The sequence below is a fragment of the Canis lupus genome, chromosome X (genome assembly GCF_011100685.1).
Source record: "Canis lupus familiaris isolate Mischka breed German Shepherd chromosome X, alternate assembly UU_Cfam_GSD_1.0, whole genome shotgun sequence".
In the NCBI taxonomy this organism is placed as follows: domain Eukaryota; kingdom Metazoa; phylum Chordata; class Mammalia; order Carnivora; family Canidae; genus Canis; species Canis lupus.
The window spans coordinates 41,473,379-41,492,634 of NC_049260.1; the positions used below are offsets into that span (position 1 = coordinate 41,473,379).

Genomic DNA, 19,256 nt, shown 5'->3' on the forward strand with positions numbered 1-19,256 from the left:
GGGGCGGATGGACTCTGCTTTCTACTGATTGGCGGACTAGGGACTCCAGACAGCTGCCAAAACACCAACTGGGCGGTGCTGCACTCCACGCTGCTCAGCGGAAGCGGGACTTATATGGAAGTGGGCGTAGCGGCAGGCTGGGAGGGGGTCGGGCCAGGACTGTGCGTAGGTGGGAGGATAACTCTATCGTGATTGGGTAGAAAAGACGAGTTTAGGACAGAGCAGAGATAGGGTTGGACAGCGGCCAGGCACGCAAAGGAGCGTTGAGTGGCGGAAACTAAAGCCTACGAGGAGGTCAGCGTTGAGCCTCAGCCAGTTATAAGGGGGCGGAACCTGGCTCTGCAATGATTGGCGGAAGCTAGACTCAACCTAAAATAGGGGCCGGCCGGGGTAGGGCGGGATCAGGCTCTGCGCCCATTGGTGGAAGCTGAAATTAGTTAGAAGCCGGGTGAGGCCAAGGTTGGAATGAGACGGGCGTGGGTGTAATCTAAGGTACCCCAGTAATGATTAGGGTGGGGGAGAGGGGCAAACTTTAGGGCCAGGAATGAAAGGCTGATTGTCTTGGGAACAAACCTCCACCCTGAATCAGCCCATTCTCTATGATTAAGACAGTTACGTCCAGGAAGATAAAAGGGTCAGGTGGGAGGCCCAGGTTTCCAAGGCGACAGAAAAGAGGGCAGTGCAGAAAGTCAAGTGGCAAATGCTGCCAGGCAACAGGCTGGAGGCGGGACTTCAGGGGTGCTTTAAAGGTTCCACATAGAGACTGGCTCTCTGGGGTTCCTGGTAACTTTGTGCTTTAGAAACAGGGCACCTTAGCAAACAGCAAAGGGTTGAGGTGGGGAAAGAAGGGCCATGTGACTCAAAGGCATTCAGGCTCTTTAATGTCTACGGAGGCGGGAAGAAGTCAATAGTGAGGTGTCTCCGGGAAATTCTGCAGGCCTTGTAGTTCTCTAAGCCCCTGAAAAAAAGGATAGAAGAGATTGAACAGAGATTGTCTAGGCCTCAGCCCAGGCTTGCTCTGACCTCCCCTCCCTCAGAGCCAGCCTGGTTCCTGCTTAGAGAGGAAAATGGTCCTTCCCATCCCTGGCTCTCTCCCTTCGTCGGGTCACACCACCCTGAATACATTTGGAGACAGAGTCTGGGAATGGGGTGAGGTACTCTCACCTCTAGCAACATGTGGATATGGGCCTTGATATTCATGGAGTCCTTGGTGAGGCTGTCGCTGAGCCTGGAGAAAAGAAACAAGAAAGGGCCGAGTGGGCCACACTTAGGCTCATGAAGATGATTTTTCCTCATCACTTCAAGAACTGCCTATGTCCTGGATGATTTCCACATGGCAGGTGGTAGGACATGTTACTACTTGACCTGCTCCTATGCAGAGATGCCTGGCCACCATCTGGGCTGCACTGATTCAAAGAAATTGATTGAATCCCTACTCTATGCCAGGCAATTTTAGGTACTGGGAGATAACAGCAAACACAACAGACAAAAATCTCAGCCTTATGGAGCTCAAGTTCTCGTTAAGAGGGACAAATTATGGAATAATATATAGAGTATTTCAGAGGGTTATAAGTAAAATGAAAAAGTTAAATGATAAGAGAGGATGAGTGCAGGAGTGGGGGGCTGCAATTCTAATGAGAGCACTTACAAATGGCTGTGCGAGAAGCATTTGCATAAAGAGTTAAAGAAGATGATCATGAGGATAGATGGAAGATGAATGTTCCAGACACAAGGCCCAACACATGGAAAAATGATGAGGTAGGAGTGTACCTGGCATGTTTGAAGCACAGCAAAGTGGCTGGCATGGCTGAAGAATAAGGGAAGGGGAAACTGTAGGAGGTGAGGTCAGAGAGATAAGGTGGGGAGGCAGATCATGTAAAACTCACAAGGCCATGGTGAGGACTCTTGACATTTACTCTACGTGAGATTGGAGCCAAGGGAGGCTTGTGATCAGAAAAGGAATGTGAAATGACAAGGGTTCTTTAAAAAATATTTTGAGAGAGAGAGAGAGAGCACATGTGTGTGCATGAGGAGAGGGAGGGCTCCTGTCCGGCTACAGGGAGAGGGAGAAGCAGACTCCCTACTAAGGGTATAACCCCTGATGTGGGGCTCAATCCCAGGTTGCTGAGATCATGACTTGAGCTGAAATCGGACGCTTAACCGCTTAACTGACCGAGCCACCTAGGTGCCCCACTGACCAGGGTTTAAGAGGATTCATCTGGCTGCTGTGTGGAGGACTGAGGATAAGGAGAGCTAGTGTGGAAGCAGGAAGTCCAGTGGGAAGGCTACTGTAATAGCCCAGGTGAGAGATGGAGACTTAGACTGCAGTGTCAGCAGCTGAGGTGATGATTAGTGACTGCATTTGTAATATATTTTGAAGGTAGAGTCAACAGGATTTACCAAATGGTTGAATGTCAGGTGTGAGAGAGAGGACTTAAGGAAGATGCCAAGGCCTAAGCAACTGGAAAGCTGGAGTTGCCTCAAACCACTCTGGCCCTTGACTGCTGAGTTACATATACTGGTCAATTCCTTATATCTTCTTTTTTTTTTTAAAGATTTTATTTATTTATTTGACAGAAAGAGAGAGAGAGAACACAAGCAGGGGGAGCAGCAAGGAGAGGGAGAAGCAGGCTCCCAGTTGAGCAGAGCCCTTGGAATTGCGGGGCTCAATTCCAGGAACCTGGGATCATGACCTGAGCTGAAGGCAGTCGCTGAACTGAGCCACCCAGGCACCCCAATTCCTTCTATCTTCTAAGCTGATTGGGATCAGACTCAGCCAACAGAATCCTAATTGATACAAAGGGCTAAGGAAGGCCCTTCTGAGGAATGAGAATGAGTAAGAGTTAAACAGTAGGAGGGTCTTTTCCCCAAAAAGGCCACAAGGCAGGAAGGAGCTTTTGGAGGACCAGTCAGGAAGTCAGGGTGTTAGGAATTAAGTGACTGGTGGAAGGAAAGTGGTCCAAGAAAAGGTCCCAGAGGTAGGAAGGGGCTAGTTTACACAGGGTCTTGATACTGTCCTAAGGGAGGCAGACATTGTTGTGCTCAGCTATCTGTTCAAGCAGAAATCAATTTAAGGCAAATTAGATATGGTAAGGAGAGTAGAAGGTAACAACATAGAATGTTAAAATGGAAAAAAATACAGCACTATGAACCCATATCTTGAATACCAAGATATTGGTATCTTCCAGATTTATATTTTCAGTTCAGACCCTTCTCCAGCCTTGGGAGTTTTAACTCCTTCTTCAAAAACTCCACTTCACTGTTTAATAAGCACCTCATACTTAACTGGTCCTAGGTTGAACTCCTGATCCTCCTCTGCAAATCTGCTCCTCCTCTATCTTCTCCCTCTCAGATAATGGCAACTCCATCCTTCCAGTTGTTCAGCCCAAAACTTTCACACCTTACAGCCAATCAAGCATTCTGTTTAAAATTGCAACTGCTCCATCCTAGGCAATGTTTCTTTTCCTATTTAAAAATTTTTTTAAAAGATTTATTTATTTGAGAGAGAGAGGGAGGGCAGTGACAGAAAGGGACAGAGAAACCTCAAGCAGACTCCCCGCTGAGCACAGACCCCCCCCCCCAGCCCAACATGGGGCTTGATCCCAGGACCCTGAGCCTAGATCAAGAGCTGAGCAGAAGAGTTGGCGGCTTGACCAACTGAGCCATCCAGGCACTCCTCCTTTTTTTAATTACTAAAGTATAATTGACATGTAACCTTAGTTTCAGGGGTATAATATAATGATCAGATATTTGGATACACTGTCAAACGATCACCACAGTAAAACTAATTACCATTTGTCATCATACAAAGTCATAAAAAATTTTTTCTGGGGAATGTTTCTCCTCTCCATTCCGGGCTGTTCTCTGTAGCACTGCCAACCTGTGACCTACTACATCGTTTACTTCTTTTTTTATTGTCTGACTCCCCTGACTAGAATGTAAGCTATGTAAGGGCAGAGAACACAGACTGATCTGCTTTGTTCCCTGCTGTATCCCCAGGAACCAAACAGTATGCAGCACATAGTAGGCACCAACATATGCTGAATAAATAACTGAATAGACTACTCCATTCAAAGGAACCTGAAGTCCTCAGGAGATGGTTTGAGTCTATGTTTAAAGACAAGAAATCAATGAAGCATGGCACTGTTGCCCGAGAACAGGAATGCTTTCAAGAATATCTGGGGTAGTAATTCAAAGAACAGAGTAATGAACCTGATTGGCTTCTAAGGACAATCTGAACATCAATAAAGAGAACAAAATTAGTTAATGGTACAAGCTTAGTTTAGGAAAGGCTATGAGTTGCAACACTTTTAAAAAAGGAGAAAAATACAAAGCCCACCAAATGCTAGTTGTAACACACAGGAGATGCTTCATTTTTTGCTACTGATTTAATAGGTAAAGCAGTATAAATACTCAAATGGTTACTGTCTGTTCTCTCTCCTTTTTAAAAAAGATTTTATTTTTAAGCAATCTTTACACCAAATGTAGGGCTTGAACCCACAACCCTAAGATAAAGAGTCACACACTCCAGCTACTGAGCCAGACAGGTGCCCCTATTCTGTCTCTTCTAGAGTTACATGTCTGTGGATGTGTTCTCCTTTCTATATAATCAGGAAAGAATATACACACAGATCTGATCCTCCCACTCCCCCAAAGAAATGTGCTAAAAGAAAGACTGGCTGACAGTCATAAAATAACCCGAAAGAAAGTTAGTTCAAGGTGTGTCCCAAATAACAAAATATTTTAAAAAGGAGAGTGAGCTACTCAGACTCAAATCTTCATCTCCTAGGAAGATTAAATTTCTAGGAAGCCCTCCTAATGATAATAAAGTAATAAGAGATCCAATCACATTTCTCATTCCAATAAACCAAGTCAATATATCAAAAAGACCAGACAAGTGGGAAGGCACTGACAATTTAAATACATTTTGGGGGAGAGATATCAAGTCTCAAAAAATGAAAATCTCTATCTGAAAGGCTCAGGAATTCCGTGACATAACAAGGAAAGCTCTGTTATAAAAAAAAATGGATGTGGTCTGAATGACCACTAGTTCAGAACTGTGTTGGCCCATGAAAGCAGGCCCCTTGACCCCTTCACTAATTGGTCTGATCACCAAGATTTAGAAATCTCAGCAGAGGGCACCTGGGTGGCTCAGTCACTTGAGTGTCTGCCTTCAGCTCAGGTCATGATCCTGGAGTTCCAGGATCCAGTCCCGCATCAGGCTCCCCGCTCAGTGGAGTCTGCTTCTCCTTCTGCCCCTCACCCCGCTCATTCTCTCTCTCACTCTGTGTCTCTCAAATAAATAAATAAATCTTAAAAAAGAAATTTCGGCAGATCTGAGGCTCTTTTGGGTCTACTAACACTTGGAAACCTTGGAATGGTTTGAAAAGAGAAGAATTACTAAAACCAGAAGAGAAGCAACTCTGGAATAAATGAATGTAGGCATAAACAGACCTAGAAGGCATTTTAGATAAGTGGTATTCACTCTTGTAAGATGGTATTAATCTAAGTGTTTTGCTTGGTATCCCCTCTTGTGGCATGTTTGCCAATCTTGGCAATTCTGCTAACACGGCACTCACACTGGTCCCCTTGCCTGTAATGCTCTCCCCACAAAGCCCCAATGGCTTGTTCACTCGACCAAGAGACTCAATTGTCACTTCCCCGGAAGGCCTTTCCTGGCTACATTTCAAACCTCTCATCCACACTTCCAATTTCCCTTCCCTGCACAAAGCCTTAAACTCAACTGGAGCCCATACTTTCTCCCTACATTACCTTCCTCTCCACCACCAGAGATGTGCTTCAATCCCCCCTCAATCTGTTCCTAGGATACCCTTTTAAATTCATTCAACAAACAGAGTACCTACTATATGCTATGTACTACTCTGGTCACTTGCGAGTATAGACAAAATATCTCCCTTTGTTTTTTTTTTTAAGGATTTTATTTATTTATTCATGAGAGACAGAGAGAGAGGCAGAAATACAGGCAGAGGGAGGAGAAGCAGGCTTCCATGAAGGAGCCTGATGTGGGATTCAATCCAGCAACTCTGGAGGCAAAGGCAGATGCTCAACCACTGAGCCACCCAGGCATCCCAATATCTCCCTTTGTAAAGCTTACATCCTAATGGGTGAAGGCAAGGAATTTTAGAAAGAAGTAAATTTCACAGCAAACATTAAGAGGTCATAAGTAGAACAAGGGAGGGGAATGAGGAGTGCCAGGGGCTGCAATTTTTTAAAAAAAGATTTTATCCATTTGAGAGAGAGAGACAGAAAGAGAGCACAAGCACATGCATGGGGAAGGGCAGAGGGAGAGAATCCCCAGCAGACTCACTGCTGAGCGCAGAGCCTGACATGGGGCTGGATCCCACGACCCCAAGATCATGACTTGAGCTAAAACCAAGAGTCAGATGCTCAACCAACTGAGCCACTCAGGTGCCCCCAGGGGTTGCAATTTTAAAGTTAGGTTACAGACAGCCTCGTTGAGGAGGTGACATTTAAGAAAGACTTAAACTATACTATATGTTGGCGAATTGAAATTTTTTTTTAAAAAAAGACTTAAACTGGGGATCCCTGAGTAGCTCAGCGGTTTAGCGCTTGCCTTCGGCCCAGGGCGCGATCCTGGAGTCCCGGGATCGAGTCTCGAGTCGGGCTCCTGCATGGAGCCTGCTTCTCTCTCCTCCTGTGTCTCTGCCTCTCTCTCTCTCTCTCTCTGTGTGTCTATCATGAATAAATAAATAAATCTTTAAAAAAACTATATAAAAAAAGACTTAAACTGAGTTAGGAAAAAGGAAGCTATGCATGTACCCAGGGAAAGCATGTTATAGGCAGAGAGCGCGGTTACCCTAAGATGGGATCACTCTGAGGGTGTTTCAAGAAGCCCAGGAAGATCAGTGTGGTGAGAGCACAGTGAAGGAGCAAGAAAATTAGGAGGAGGTGAAATCGGGAGGTAACTTGTTTTACTGATTTATAGGCCAAAACCTTCTGGATCTGGTCAAGATTAGGCCTTCAAGGAACCCTTCTGTCTTGTTCACTGTGGCCTCCCCACTGCCAAGTACAGAACCTGGCATAGAACAGCCAACAAATGTGTGTGTGAGTGAGCAATATCAAGACCATTTATGGAGTGCTTCCTATGTGCTATTCTTGGGGCTGAGCTTTGCATCTCTACTTTCCTCAGCCCTAGCCCTGGGGAGGAGGAGAAATGGGCCCTTAAGTATCTATCATCTCAGAGAGCCATGGGGAAAGGGAAAAGGATGTTGCAAATGGTGGTATTTTAGACACTTCATAGAATGGACTTACTCTGTGAGGAGATTGCTCTTACGATCAATGAACTTGAGAGCTTCTGCCAGTGTCAACTCCAGGAAAAAACCATATCCGAGCGCCACATAGATTCGTGAAGTGTCTGGGCTGAGGAAACAATGGTTAGAGGAAGTGGGGGAAGTCTTTATTACTGTTTAGCATACTATACAGTTTATTGGCAATTTTTTTTTACTCCACTCCTCCCACCTTCCCCAAATTAGAAGCTCTGAGAGGGCAGGGGTTTTGTCCTATTCGATTCACTGTCACATCCCCGGCACCTAGCACAGTGTCTGGTACATAGCAAATACTCAAAAAAAAATATTTGTTGCATGAAGGAAGGGGGAAGCTGAGCCCTGTGGGCTCAGAGGGGCAGGTAGACACTCACACAACTGTGTCAACGAAGAAGTTACAGCCCAAATCCACCTGCATATATAACTCCGAGGGGTTAGCTTCCTGTGGGGCCAGGGAAAAAGAGGTAGGGGTCAGTGGTCACCTTTCAGGTCAGCTGACAGGTTTTGGTCTGGGGTCTCTCCTCCCATCCCCCTCCCTTGCCCAAACACATCAAAATGGTCCCTAACCTTGGCTGTTTTTACCTGAAGCCGCTCAATGACATTTCTCAGTTGAAGGTATTTGGCCAGCTGCTCATATACCTTGTCGCGATGGTCCAGCACTTTTCTGATGGGACAAGAGGAAAATGGTGACCAACAGGAAGCCCTGGACCTGTCAGAATACCTCATATTATGACTGAGACCCTCATGTCACCATGCCTTAAAGAAGCATTTTAGTGCAGAAGTTGATTTGAATTGTGAGTCAGACTGCTTGGGTTTGAATCTAGGCTCTCCTTTTTACTAGTTGTGTGACTTCAGCAAATTCTTTAGGACTCATTTTCTCTTTAGGAGTCAATTTCCCTATCTTTAAAAAAGGGACGACAAGTATTACCTCACAAAGTCATTAAGAGAACTGTTTACTACAAAGCACTTACAATAGCACCTAACCAAAAACTAAGCTCTATATATGTTTTAGCTCTTATTTATTAGTACTATTACCACATTCCGTCCAATCAGGATGTCCCATTCTCAAAAAAAAAAAAAAAAGTGTCCCATTCTCACCCTAGAAAAATCTTCCATCCCTTTCAGGATGTTCATTATCCTGCTTCTGAACACTCTACTTCCTGCTCAGATTAATAGTGATAGTAACAATTTTTCATACTCATAGAGCCCCTAGTATTCACATTAAATCCTTTACAAGGGGGGAACACATTAAAAACTCAAAACCACCCCATGAGGAAGGTTCCATGAACTTTCCCATTTCACAGATAAGAAAACTGAGGCACACAAAGTCGAGGCAGCGTACAACGTCTTCACACAGATGGCGAAGGGGCCAGGCCAAGGATTCGAACCTAAGAACTCCCGCTTTAGAATCTAGCTCCACGGCTAAGTGAGATGGGAGGCCAGACAGGCGCGGACACACCCTCTACAAGAACCGCCACATCCCAGCCCAGTAGCACCCCGGATGTCGCCCCTCCTCGCCGGATCGGCGCACGGGGCTGGACTCCAAATGCCTTTCCCACCAATCAGAAGGCTAGACCCTGACTTTGGACGCCCCGCCCCCCCACGTGGAACCTTCCACACGCCCGGCCCTCCACGCTGCCACTCACCGCAGGTCCTGCTGTAGCACGTCACAGATGAAGGCCTCATAGCGCAGCACTTTCTCCCCCGTGGCTTCCACCGCCCGCCGTTTAGGGGGCGTCGCCATGATGGGCTCCTAAGGAATGGGGAGCGGAGCACACCACGTTGACCACACAGTTTGGCCTCAGGCACAGTACATCTGCACCCCCTCGACAGCGGGAGTGGGCTCGTTCGGCTCCGGCCGGGGTTCCGCCTTCTGCCCCTCCCAACTCTGGGACTCTGCCACCCAGGGACACCCAAACGCGGCCCTCACCTTAGAGCCGCCGGCAATAAGAACGGTTGCTATAAACCGTGGCTTCCGGGTGGCGCGGGTGAATGACGTACCACAAGGGCGCGGGCCAACCGAATAGCCGGGTGGGAAAGGCGGTTCTGAAGGGCTGGAAAGGGGCGAAGCGGAGGAGAGGAGGGCGGGGCTTTAGGGAATCCACCGAGTGTACTCCCGGCCGCGCAGCGTGGGAACGGGGCAGCGCGGAGCCTGTGGGGACTGAGCGTGGCTCGCGGGGGCGGGCCTTAATGGGATTTGGCGGGTTCCTGGGGGAGGCGGGGCGCACAGGTGGCGAGAGAGAAGCGTGTAGTATTTAAAAGTCAGAGCTTCGGAAGCAGACGGGCAAGAATTGGTTATGGTTCTGGTTTGTAAAAAGGAGAGTACATCCCGGGAACTGTCGCCATGGATTTTGATTTTTCGCACGGGAGATTTGGGTTTGATTCCCAGTAATGGGAATGAATGTGAGCATTAAATTTTTTTTTTTAAACGGAGACAGATTCTCTGAAACTCAGCTTTGGTAACTCCAGTTTGCAACCTGCCATCCATAACTAGGATCCAAGCAGATATTGACAAAACACTATGTCTATTACCTCGTCTAATAGAGGCATCAGGTGGCGGGTCGCTGAAGTCCTCTGCTCAAGATCGGCTATTCTGTAGTTAGAAATGTTCCTGAGTCTTTATTTAAATGTATAAACTTTTATTTATTTGTATGCACTCAAGTTAATGAATTTATTTCCCATGTTACATTTTCAAATAATAGCATCATACCCAGCAAGTCTTGGCTGAGCCTGAAGGAGAACACAGATACCAAATCCCTCAAATGCTATGCCTGCCTATAGGGCCGAGAGCCCCCACTCATGCCAGTGATGTCTTCTCAGATACTTTGTGTGTTTTGTGTGTAAAGGCAAGTTTTTCTTTCAAATGCTCAAAACCTAAGCAAGTCAAGCTTTTCTTTGCCCTAAGAACAAGATGATTGGAAAGGACATGTAATTTTTTAAAATGTTTTTTTGTAAATCTTCAAATATTACATATAGTTAAAGTTACATTTCGTGTGATTGAAATAGACACCAGGTAGTTAGACAACTATTATTGAGTTAATCTATACCATTTTCCTATGGGGAAAAAAAGAGGTGTTATGTTTATTATCTTTATTTATATATTTTAAAGATTTTGTTTATTTATTCATGAGAGACAGAAAGGCAGAGACACAGGAAAAAGCAGGCTCCATGCAGGAAGCCCGATGTGGGACTCAATCCTGAGACTCTGGGATCATGCCCTGGGCTGAAGGCAGGCGCCAAACCGCTGAGCTACCCAGGGATCCCCCCATGTTTATTATCTTTAACACAAAACAACACAGAGTTCTGAAGAACTGAAGATAGGTCTGTGCAAATCTACTAACTTACATTTCATAAAGCATTTTTTACTTTTTAAAGAAAAGGTTCTATTTATTTATCTGAGAGAGAGAGCATACACGCACCATGGGAAGGGTCAGAGGGAGAAGCAGACTCCCAGCTGATCAAGGAGCCCAACTTGGGGCTTGATCCTAAGACCCTAGGATCATGACCTGAGCAGAAGGTAGACGCTTAACTGACTGAGCCACCCAGGTGCCCCCTTTTTTTACTTTTTAAAAACATGTTACCAACTTTATTTTGACATTTTAAACCTACAGAAAAGTTGGCAGTGAACACCCATAGAGCCTGCATTTGGACTTGCCAAATATTAGTATTTGACCCCATTTGCTTTTTCCCTTTCTGAACCACCTGGTAATTGTTGTCATGGCTGCATAGCATTCCATGTTTTGGATGGCCTCAGAATTTTTTTTAAAGATTTTATTTATTTATTCATGAGAGACAGAGAGAGAGAGAGAGAGAGAGAGGCAGAGACACAGGCAGAGGGAGAAGCAGGCTCCATGCAGGGAGCCTGATGTGGGACTTGATCCTGGCTGGGTCTGCAGGATCAGGCCCTGCACTGAAGGCGGCGCTAAACCGCTGAGCCACCTGGGCTGCCCCCGCCTCAGAATTTTGAACCATTTCCTATGCTATTGGATGTTTGGATGTGTCCCAGTTTTTTTTTCATTGTTATAATCCAGGATGGGATAACAGTCTTCGGTTTCAGATTTTTGTTTACAAAATTATACAAAATAATTTTTTGTTTGTTTTTGTTTTTGTTTTGTATTTGTTAATTATTTGTAATTGTTTACGAAATTATACAAAAATAATTTACAAAATTATTTCCTTGTAATAAATTTCTAGATGTAGAATTATTGATCTAAAGGAGGTCACTGAATTGTCAATCAAGTATTAGCTGACAATTGTACATATTCCTGATAAACTTCCTCATCCAAGCTCTGCATCAGGAAGAGTTTGCTGACCCTTGATGTTTTTCTACAGCCTGCAATCTAAGAAGACTGCTTTCACTTTTTTAAATACTTGAAAAAAGTAAGAAAAATATTTTGTGTCATTTGAAAATTACATAAAATTCAAATTTCAGTGTCCAATAATAAAGTTTTACTGGAACATAGCTGTACTCATTTACTTATTGTCTGTGGATGCTTTCATGCTTATTCTGGCAGAGTAGTTGCCAAAGAGACCATTTAGCCTGAAAATCCTAAAGTATCTACTATCTGGCCTTTTACAGGAAAAGCTTGCCAACTCCAATCATGTCAGCACTATACAACCCTGTGAATCACTAATACATATGTTAGGGTTAGTGGGCCTAAGTATGTGAGCCTCCCAAGCTTCCACTGGTGATTTCTTACCTGGCTTATGAGTGGGTGTTTTCAGGCTGGTGCTTCTGGGAGACATGAGGCAGACTGTGTCTCTCATCTCTATTTGTATTTTCTCTCCCTCCCAGCCAAGGAAGGAAGAGCAAGAAATGACAGGCCCAGATGAGTTAGAGCTTAGGTGTTCATTTACTGCCTACTTTATTTTCTACTGGATATTTGGAACCTGATAAGAATATATCTCATAAAATTGAAAAATAAAGGCAGGATCACAAAAAATGCAAACAAATAGAAGATTAATATCAGGGAAAATTGGGATGTAGGTATGAAATTCACTTCTGTACTTAACTGTGGATTTGTCTCTGATCTTCCTACCACAATAGCAAAAGGGGAAATGGAATCAGTTATGTGATTTGTATTGTCTGCGAGGAAAAAGCATACCAGTTCATCAGCAGAAGGAAGTATTTCATGCCATTCACCAGGAAACAGTAAAGTTAGAACTCTCTCTTACTTCCTACACTAAAATAAATTCCAGGCGGATTAAAAATTTAAACATAAAAATAGAACCATCAGTGTGTGAGAAGGAAAAAAAATGGGAAAATATTTATTATTATCTTAGATTGAAGTCCTTTCTAGTGATGACATAAAATTCTGAAGTCATGAGAGAATAATATATTGATACATTGTGTTCATAAAATTAGTGAATGCACAATTAACCTTAAAATCTTAAAGCCAGGGGGATCTCTGAGTGGCTCAGCGGTTTAGTGCCTGCCTTCGGCCCAGGGCATGATCCTGGAATCCCGGGATCGAGTCCCACATCAGGGTCCCTGCATGGAGCCTGCTTCTCCCTCTGCCTGTGTCTCTGCCTCTCTCTCTCTTTCCCTCTCTCTCTCTCTCGAATAAATTAATAAAATCTTAAAAAAAATCTTAAGGCCAAATGGCAAATTGCAAAGAAAAATTTGCAACAGATGCAATCAATGGCTAGTAAACTTAATATATAAATACTGCTACAAATCAGTATAAAAGCCCAACAATTTATTTTTTTAAAGATTTATTTATTTATTTATTCATAAGAGACACAGAGAGAGGCTCCAAGGCTTGAACTCAACCCTGAGATCAAGACCTGAGCTAAAATCAAGAGTAGGACACTTAACCAAATGAGCCACCTAAGTGCTCCTAAAAATAGGGATCATTTGATTTTATACAGTAAAATACTTCAAATTACTGCCAAGCAACCTTTGAAAGCAGATTTGTTTATTATGAATAATACAAAAGGGTTTTTTAGAATCATGGACATATAGTGCAATGATAGCCATGTATAATACATAGTAGAAAAATATGCTTTCTGAACTATTATTAATTGGTCTGCTGAATTCACGATAACCAAACTAAATTATGAATGTATCTTTATAACTGGATTCTAATAGATAATGGGCATAATTTAGCCAGGTACTATATAGAATGTTAGTAACGAAGCCATATATTTAATGTGTGGATTTAAATATTCTAAACAAGCTTCTTGGTTCTTTTCCTGTAAAAGGATGAGAGACTAAATATTTGAGGCTTTGCAAGCCATCAAAAGACATCAGATAATGGAAGGGATAAAAAAGGGACACTTGGGTGATTCAGTGATTGAGCGTCTGCCTTTGGCTCAGGGCATGATCTGGGGATCCGGGATCGAGTCCCACTTCGGGCTCCTTGCATGGAGCCTACTTTTCCCTCTGCCTGTGTCTCTGCCTCTCTCTCTCTCTCTCTCTCTCTCTCTCTCATAAATAAATAAAATCTAAGAAAAAGGAATGGATTAAAAAAATGCAAGACCCATGTATATGCTGCCTACGAGAGACTCATTTCAGATCAAAAGACATCTGCAGAATGAAAGTGAGGGGATGGAGATCATGCCAATGGATGTCAAAAGAAAGCTGGGGGTGTGCCTGGATGGCTCAGTCAGTTATGTGTCTGCCTTCAGCTCAGGTCATGATCCCAGGGTCCTAGGATCCATGCTAAGCTCCCTGCTCAACAGGGAATCTGCTTCTCCCTCTGCCTAACCACCCCTCCCCCAGCTCATGCTCTCTCTGTCTTCTCAAATAAACAAATAAAATCCTTTAAAAAAAGTTCTAAAAACTGCAGTTGCAATACTTATTTTGGAAAAAATAGACTTTAAAAAAAGACTTAAGAGACAAAGGACACTTTATAATAATAATTGGGACAATCCAGCAAGAAGATAGAACAATTATAAATATTTATGCACCTAACATGGGAGCACCTAAATACATAAAGCAGTTAATAACAAACATAAAGGAGCTAATGGACAGTGATACAATAATAGTAGGGGACTTTAACACCCCGCTTACATCAATGGACAGATAATCCATACAGAAAGTCAAAAAGGAAACAGGGGCTTTGAATGACACACTGGACCAGATGGATTTAACAGATATATTCAGACCATTCAATACTAAAACAGCAAAATACACATTCTTTTCAAGTGTACATGGAACATTCTTCAGAATAGATCATATTAGCCCACAAAACCAGCCTCAACATTTTTCTAGATATGTCTCCTGAACCAAAGGAAATAAAAGCAAAAATAAACCATTGGAACTACATCAAAATAAAAAACCACATAGCAAAGGAAACAACCAACAAAACCAAAAGGCAACCTAGTGAATGGGGCCAGATATTTGCAAATGACATATTGGATAAAAGGTTAGTATCCAAAACATGTAAAGAACTTACGAAACTCCACACCAAAAACCCCACACCAAATAATACAATTAAAAAATGGACAGAAGACATGAACAGACATTTCTCCAAAGAAGACATACAGATGGCCAATAGACACTTAGAAAGATGCTCAACATCACTTATTATGAGGTAAATGCAAATCAAAACTATAATAAAATATCTCCTCACACCAGTCAAAATGGCTAAAATCAACAACACAAGAAACAACAAATGTTGGTGAAGATATGGAGAAAAAGGAGCACTCATGCACTGTTGGTGGGAATGCAAGCTAGTGCAGCCATTATGGAAGAAGTATGGAGGTTCCTCAAAAAAATTAAAAATAGAACTACTGTATGATCTGGTAATTGCCCTACTGGGTATTTATCTAAAGAATATGAAAACATTAATTCAAAGGGATGTACGCATTCCTATGTTTATTGTGGCATTATTTACAATAGCCAAAGTATGCAAGTGGCCCAAGTGTCCATGGATAGAGGAATAGATAAAGAAGAAGTGCTCGTGTGCACATACACACACACAGACACACACACACACACACTGGAATAGTATTCAGCCATAAAAAAGAATTAAATCTTGCCATTTGCAATGATGTGGATGAAGCTAGAGAGTATAATGCTAAGCAAAATAAGCCAGTCAGAGAAAGACAAATACCAAATGATTTCACTCATATATGGAATTAGGAAACAAAACAAATGAACAAAGGAAAGAAACAAAAGACAAACCAGGAAACCAGAACTCTTAACTATAAAGAACAAACTGATGGTTACCAGAGGAGAGGTTGTGGGGGGATGGGTTAAATATTGAAGGGAATTAAGAGCACACTTATTCTTTTTTTTTAAGATTTTATTTATTTACCTGACACACACACACACACAGAGCACAAGCAGGGGGAGTAGCAGGCAGAGGAAGAGGGAGAAGTAGACTCCCCACTGAGCAAGGAGCCCAACATAGGGCTTGATCCCAGTATCCTGGGATCATGACCTGAGCCAAAGGTAGATGCCTAGCTGGCTGAGTCACGCAGGCATCCCAAGAGTACACTTATCTTGATATGTATCTTGATATGTACTGAGTAATATGTGGAACTGTTGAATCACTATATTGTACACCTAAAACTAGTATATCACTGTATGTTAACTACACTCAAAATAAAAAAATATAAATATCAATGTGACTCATTATGTATTTTATGATTAAAAAAGTATTTATTTTCTAGCTCTGTTTGTGGAAAAGACTTGGAAGCAAAATCAATGCAGTGGCATTGAGCATTCCCTGGGTCTGGATGGGAACCTATACATACCATTACTCACTAAAAGCAATGAGGGAGTGATTTTATGACTGTAGTAGGAAGTGTATAAAATGATATTGGACCATCATGTTATTCCAGCTAGCTAGGAAGCTTTCAAAGACTACTATAGTCATGTCAAAAAGAACTCAGAAACCAACTGAAGAAGTTTCCACTGGTGAAAGATAGGACAATTTGAGCATCATTAGGGATAACTGCGATGGATCAAAGCACCCCAAATATATTTAAATCCAAGAGTTCATATTGATATAAAAACAACCCTTATGTCACATTTGGAGATGCTCATAAACCACTTCATTAACTGAAGATTTGCTTAAATAAAGGGGAGGAACCAAACATTTATTCTGCTTTTCTTGTATGATTTTTGACCAAAGATAACTGAATAGTTGACGAGATAAAGCTTTTCTCTATAAAAGTACTTTCTTAACAAGCAAAGAAGAGTGATAGAATATAATTATTTTGCAGACTATTTTGACTTAGTGTAACTAGGCAATAACCACCAATTACTAATAAAATCACAAAAAATGACAACCCAACATCCCAAACCAGTGAAAGCACATTGGTTACAAAATCTCTGTAGCATAAATGACATAAGTGACAAAAAGTTGAATCAGAAACTTATCAATAGATCTAACCACCAATTGACCAGAAATGTAGAAAACAGAGGAACGTGTAAACTAACACTATGTTATAAACTAACAAATGAATTTCCAAATACAAATTCATTCCAAATACATTAATTTGGAATTTCTTCAAGACTATCTCTTTTCATCAATGAATACATGCAAGGAGGGATAAAAGAGGTGGATAAGGAATACATAGATTAAGAAATTTTTTTAATAATAAATTTATTTTTTATTGGTGTTCAATTTGCCAACATACAGAACAATACCCAGTGCTCATCCCATCAAGTGCCCCCCTCAGTGCCCACCACCCACTCACCCCCACCCCTCGCCTTCCTCCCCTTCTACCACCCCCAGTTCGCTTCCCAGAGTTAGGAGTCTTTATGTTCTGTCTCCCTTTCTGATATTTCCCACCCACTTCTTCTCCTTTCCCTTCTATTCCCTTTCACTATTATTTATATTAAGAAATTTAAGAAAGATATCAACCAAGTATAACATGTGAGACTTATTTGTATCTTTATTCACACAATTCATTTAAAAATGTATGATACTGATTCCACACAAATCTTAAAATAATTTGTTCCAATTCTCTGAAGAAAGTCCATGGTATTTTGATAGGAATTGCATTAAACGTGTAAATTGCTCTGGGTAACATTGACATTTTCACAATATTAATTCTTCCAATCCACGAGCATGGAATATTTTTCCATCTCTTTGTGTCTTCCTCAATTTCTTTCAGAAGTGTTCTGTAGTTTTTAGGGTATAGATCCTTTACCTCTTTGGTTAGGTTTATTCCTAGGTACCTTATGCTTTTGGGTGCATTTGTCAATGGGATTGACTCCTTAATTTCTCTTTCTTCAGTCTCATTGTTAGTGTATAGAAATGCCACTGACTTCTGGGCATTGATTTTGTATCCTGCCACACTGCCGAATTGCTATATGAGTTCTAGCAATCTTGGGGTGGAGTCTTTTGGGTTTTCTATGTAGAGTATCATGTCTTCAGCGAAGAGGGAGAGTTTGATTTCTTCTTTGCCAATTTGAATGCCTTTTATGATGGGATGAGCACTGGGTGTTATTCTATATGTTGGCAAATTCAACACCAATAAAAAATAAATTTAAATTAAAAAAATAAAATAAAAATGTATGATACTATTGGGGACATTTGAACACTGGATACTTGCTGATAATCTGGAATTGTAAAATTTTTAGGTGTGGTAATGATCTTACCGTCATTATTTTCAAAGGTGTTCTTATTTAGGGAGTAACTTTAACGTTTAACTAAGAAGAAATTATAGGGTGTCTGGAATTTGCTTTGAAATAGTCCAGGGGAAAGAAGGCATGTATATAGAAAAAAGTTCATACCTTGTATTTAGTTGTTATGTCTCAAGTCATAAAAATTTCTTCCCTTTTAATTTTATTTTTAAAAAGGATTTTATTTATTCATGAGATACACACACAGAGAGAGGCAGAGACATAGGCAGAGGGATAAGCAGGCCCCCTGTGGGGACCCTGATGCAGGACTCGATCCCAGAACCCTGGGATCACGACCTGAACCAAAGGCAAATGCTCAGCCACTGAGCCACCCAGGTGCCCCATTCCTCTCTTTTCATCCTAATTTCAAGATGCCTTTTCTCTCCTTTTTTTCTTAATTAGTTCTGCTACATGTTTATCTTACTAAATTTTTCAAAGAATCAGAACAAGCTCATTTTTCTTTAAAATATTTTTTATGATGGATAATCTCAAACATACATCAAATTGGAGAATATAGTACAATGACTCCACTTTGCACTTACCATCCACCTTCAACAAGTAACCTTTTGCCATACTTTGAACTGTTTTAAAAAAATACTTTAATTTGAAATCATTTTAGATTTACAAAAAAGGTGCAAAGATAGTAGGAAGTGATTCTATACATCCCCTTACACAATTTCCCCCATTATTAAGATTTTACATTTCCATGACATATTTTTCAAAAACAAAGAAACCAACAGTGATACATAGCTATTAACAAAACTCTAAACTTTATTTGGTTTTCACCAGTTTTTCCATTAATGTCCTTTTTCTGTTCTAGAATTCAACCCAGATACCATACTGGATTTAGTTGCCATTCTCCTCAGTTTCCTGTGTTCTGTGACAGTTTCTCACTCCCTTCTCATTTTTATGACCTTGACAGTCTTGAGAAGTATGCCCAGATATCCTGTAGAATGTCCTCCAATCTGGGTATGTCTGATGTTTTTCTCTCGATTAGACAAGATGATAAATATGAGGAGAGGGATAACAGTAGAAGGCATTTTTGGCATGGTGACTCTTTAGACACTATCCTGCATCCCTCCATCTTGGAAGGATACTCAAGTTCTGCCCTGTGCAGATGGGAAAGGACAAGAACTAGTTGGCTCCAGCACCTCCTGGTTAGGGTAAGTTGAAGTAGACCAACATCAAAAATCTCTCCTATCGAGATTTTGTAAAACCACGATATTCTAGTGCTTTGCAGATTGAGTAACAATTTTTTTTTATAGCAAACCAGGCCTCAATTAATAGTGCTCTGTGAAATGGTTTCTTATCTTTCTGCTCAGAAAGATATTTGTTTATCTTATCTGACCCAGAATCAGTCCTCCCTC

The 19,256-nt window shown here is 41.9% G+C and overlaps 1 protein-coding gene across 2 annotated transcripts; it reads right to left on the reverse strand.

The window, feature by feature from the left end:
- Positions 1-859: 859 nt before the first annotated feature.
- On the reverse strand, positions 860-9,394 carry UXT (ubiquitously expressed prefoldin like chaperone). 2 transcript variants are annotated; one of them, XM_038587318.1, is made up of 7 exons: positions 9,235-9,394; positions 8,951-9,057; positions 7,872-7,968; positions 7,679-7,746; positions 7,294-7,401; positions 1,165-1,228; positions 860-958 (listed from the first exon to the last, which is right to left on the reverse strand). In XM_038587318.1, exons 2-7 carry the CDS (start codon positions 9,046-9,048, stop codon positions 905-907), a joined length of 489 nt encoding a protein of 162 aa, XP_038443246.1. In that variant the 5' UTR covers positions 9,049-9,057; positions 9,235-9,394; the 3' UTR covers positions 860-904. The 2 variants fall into 2 exon arrangements, with proteins under 2 accessions (XP_038443246.1, XP_038443247.1); XM_038587319.1 differs by having other exon boundaries at positions 7,887-7,968; positions 9,235-9,393.
- Between the last annotated feature and the right edge of the window lie 9,862 nt (positions 9,395-19,256).

Bases quoted from the DNA above. Each gene is read 5' to 3' on its own strand.
- UXT (XM_038587318.1), bottom strand. From the start codon at position 9,048: ATGGCGACGCCCCCTAAACGGCGGGCGGTGGAAGCCACGGGGGAGAAA. The intron at 7,969-8,950 runs GTGAGTGGCAGC...TTGTCCCATCAG, and splicing joins GTGCTACAGCAGGACCTGCG to AAAAGTGCTGGACCATCGCG. The intron at 1,229-7,293 runs GTAAGTCCATTC...TCTTTTCTCCAG, and splicing joins AAGAGCAATCTCCTCACAGA to GCTCAGCGACAGCCTCACCA.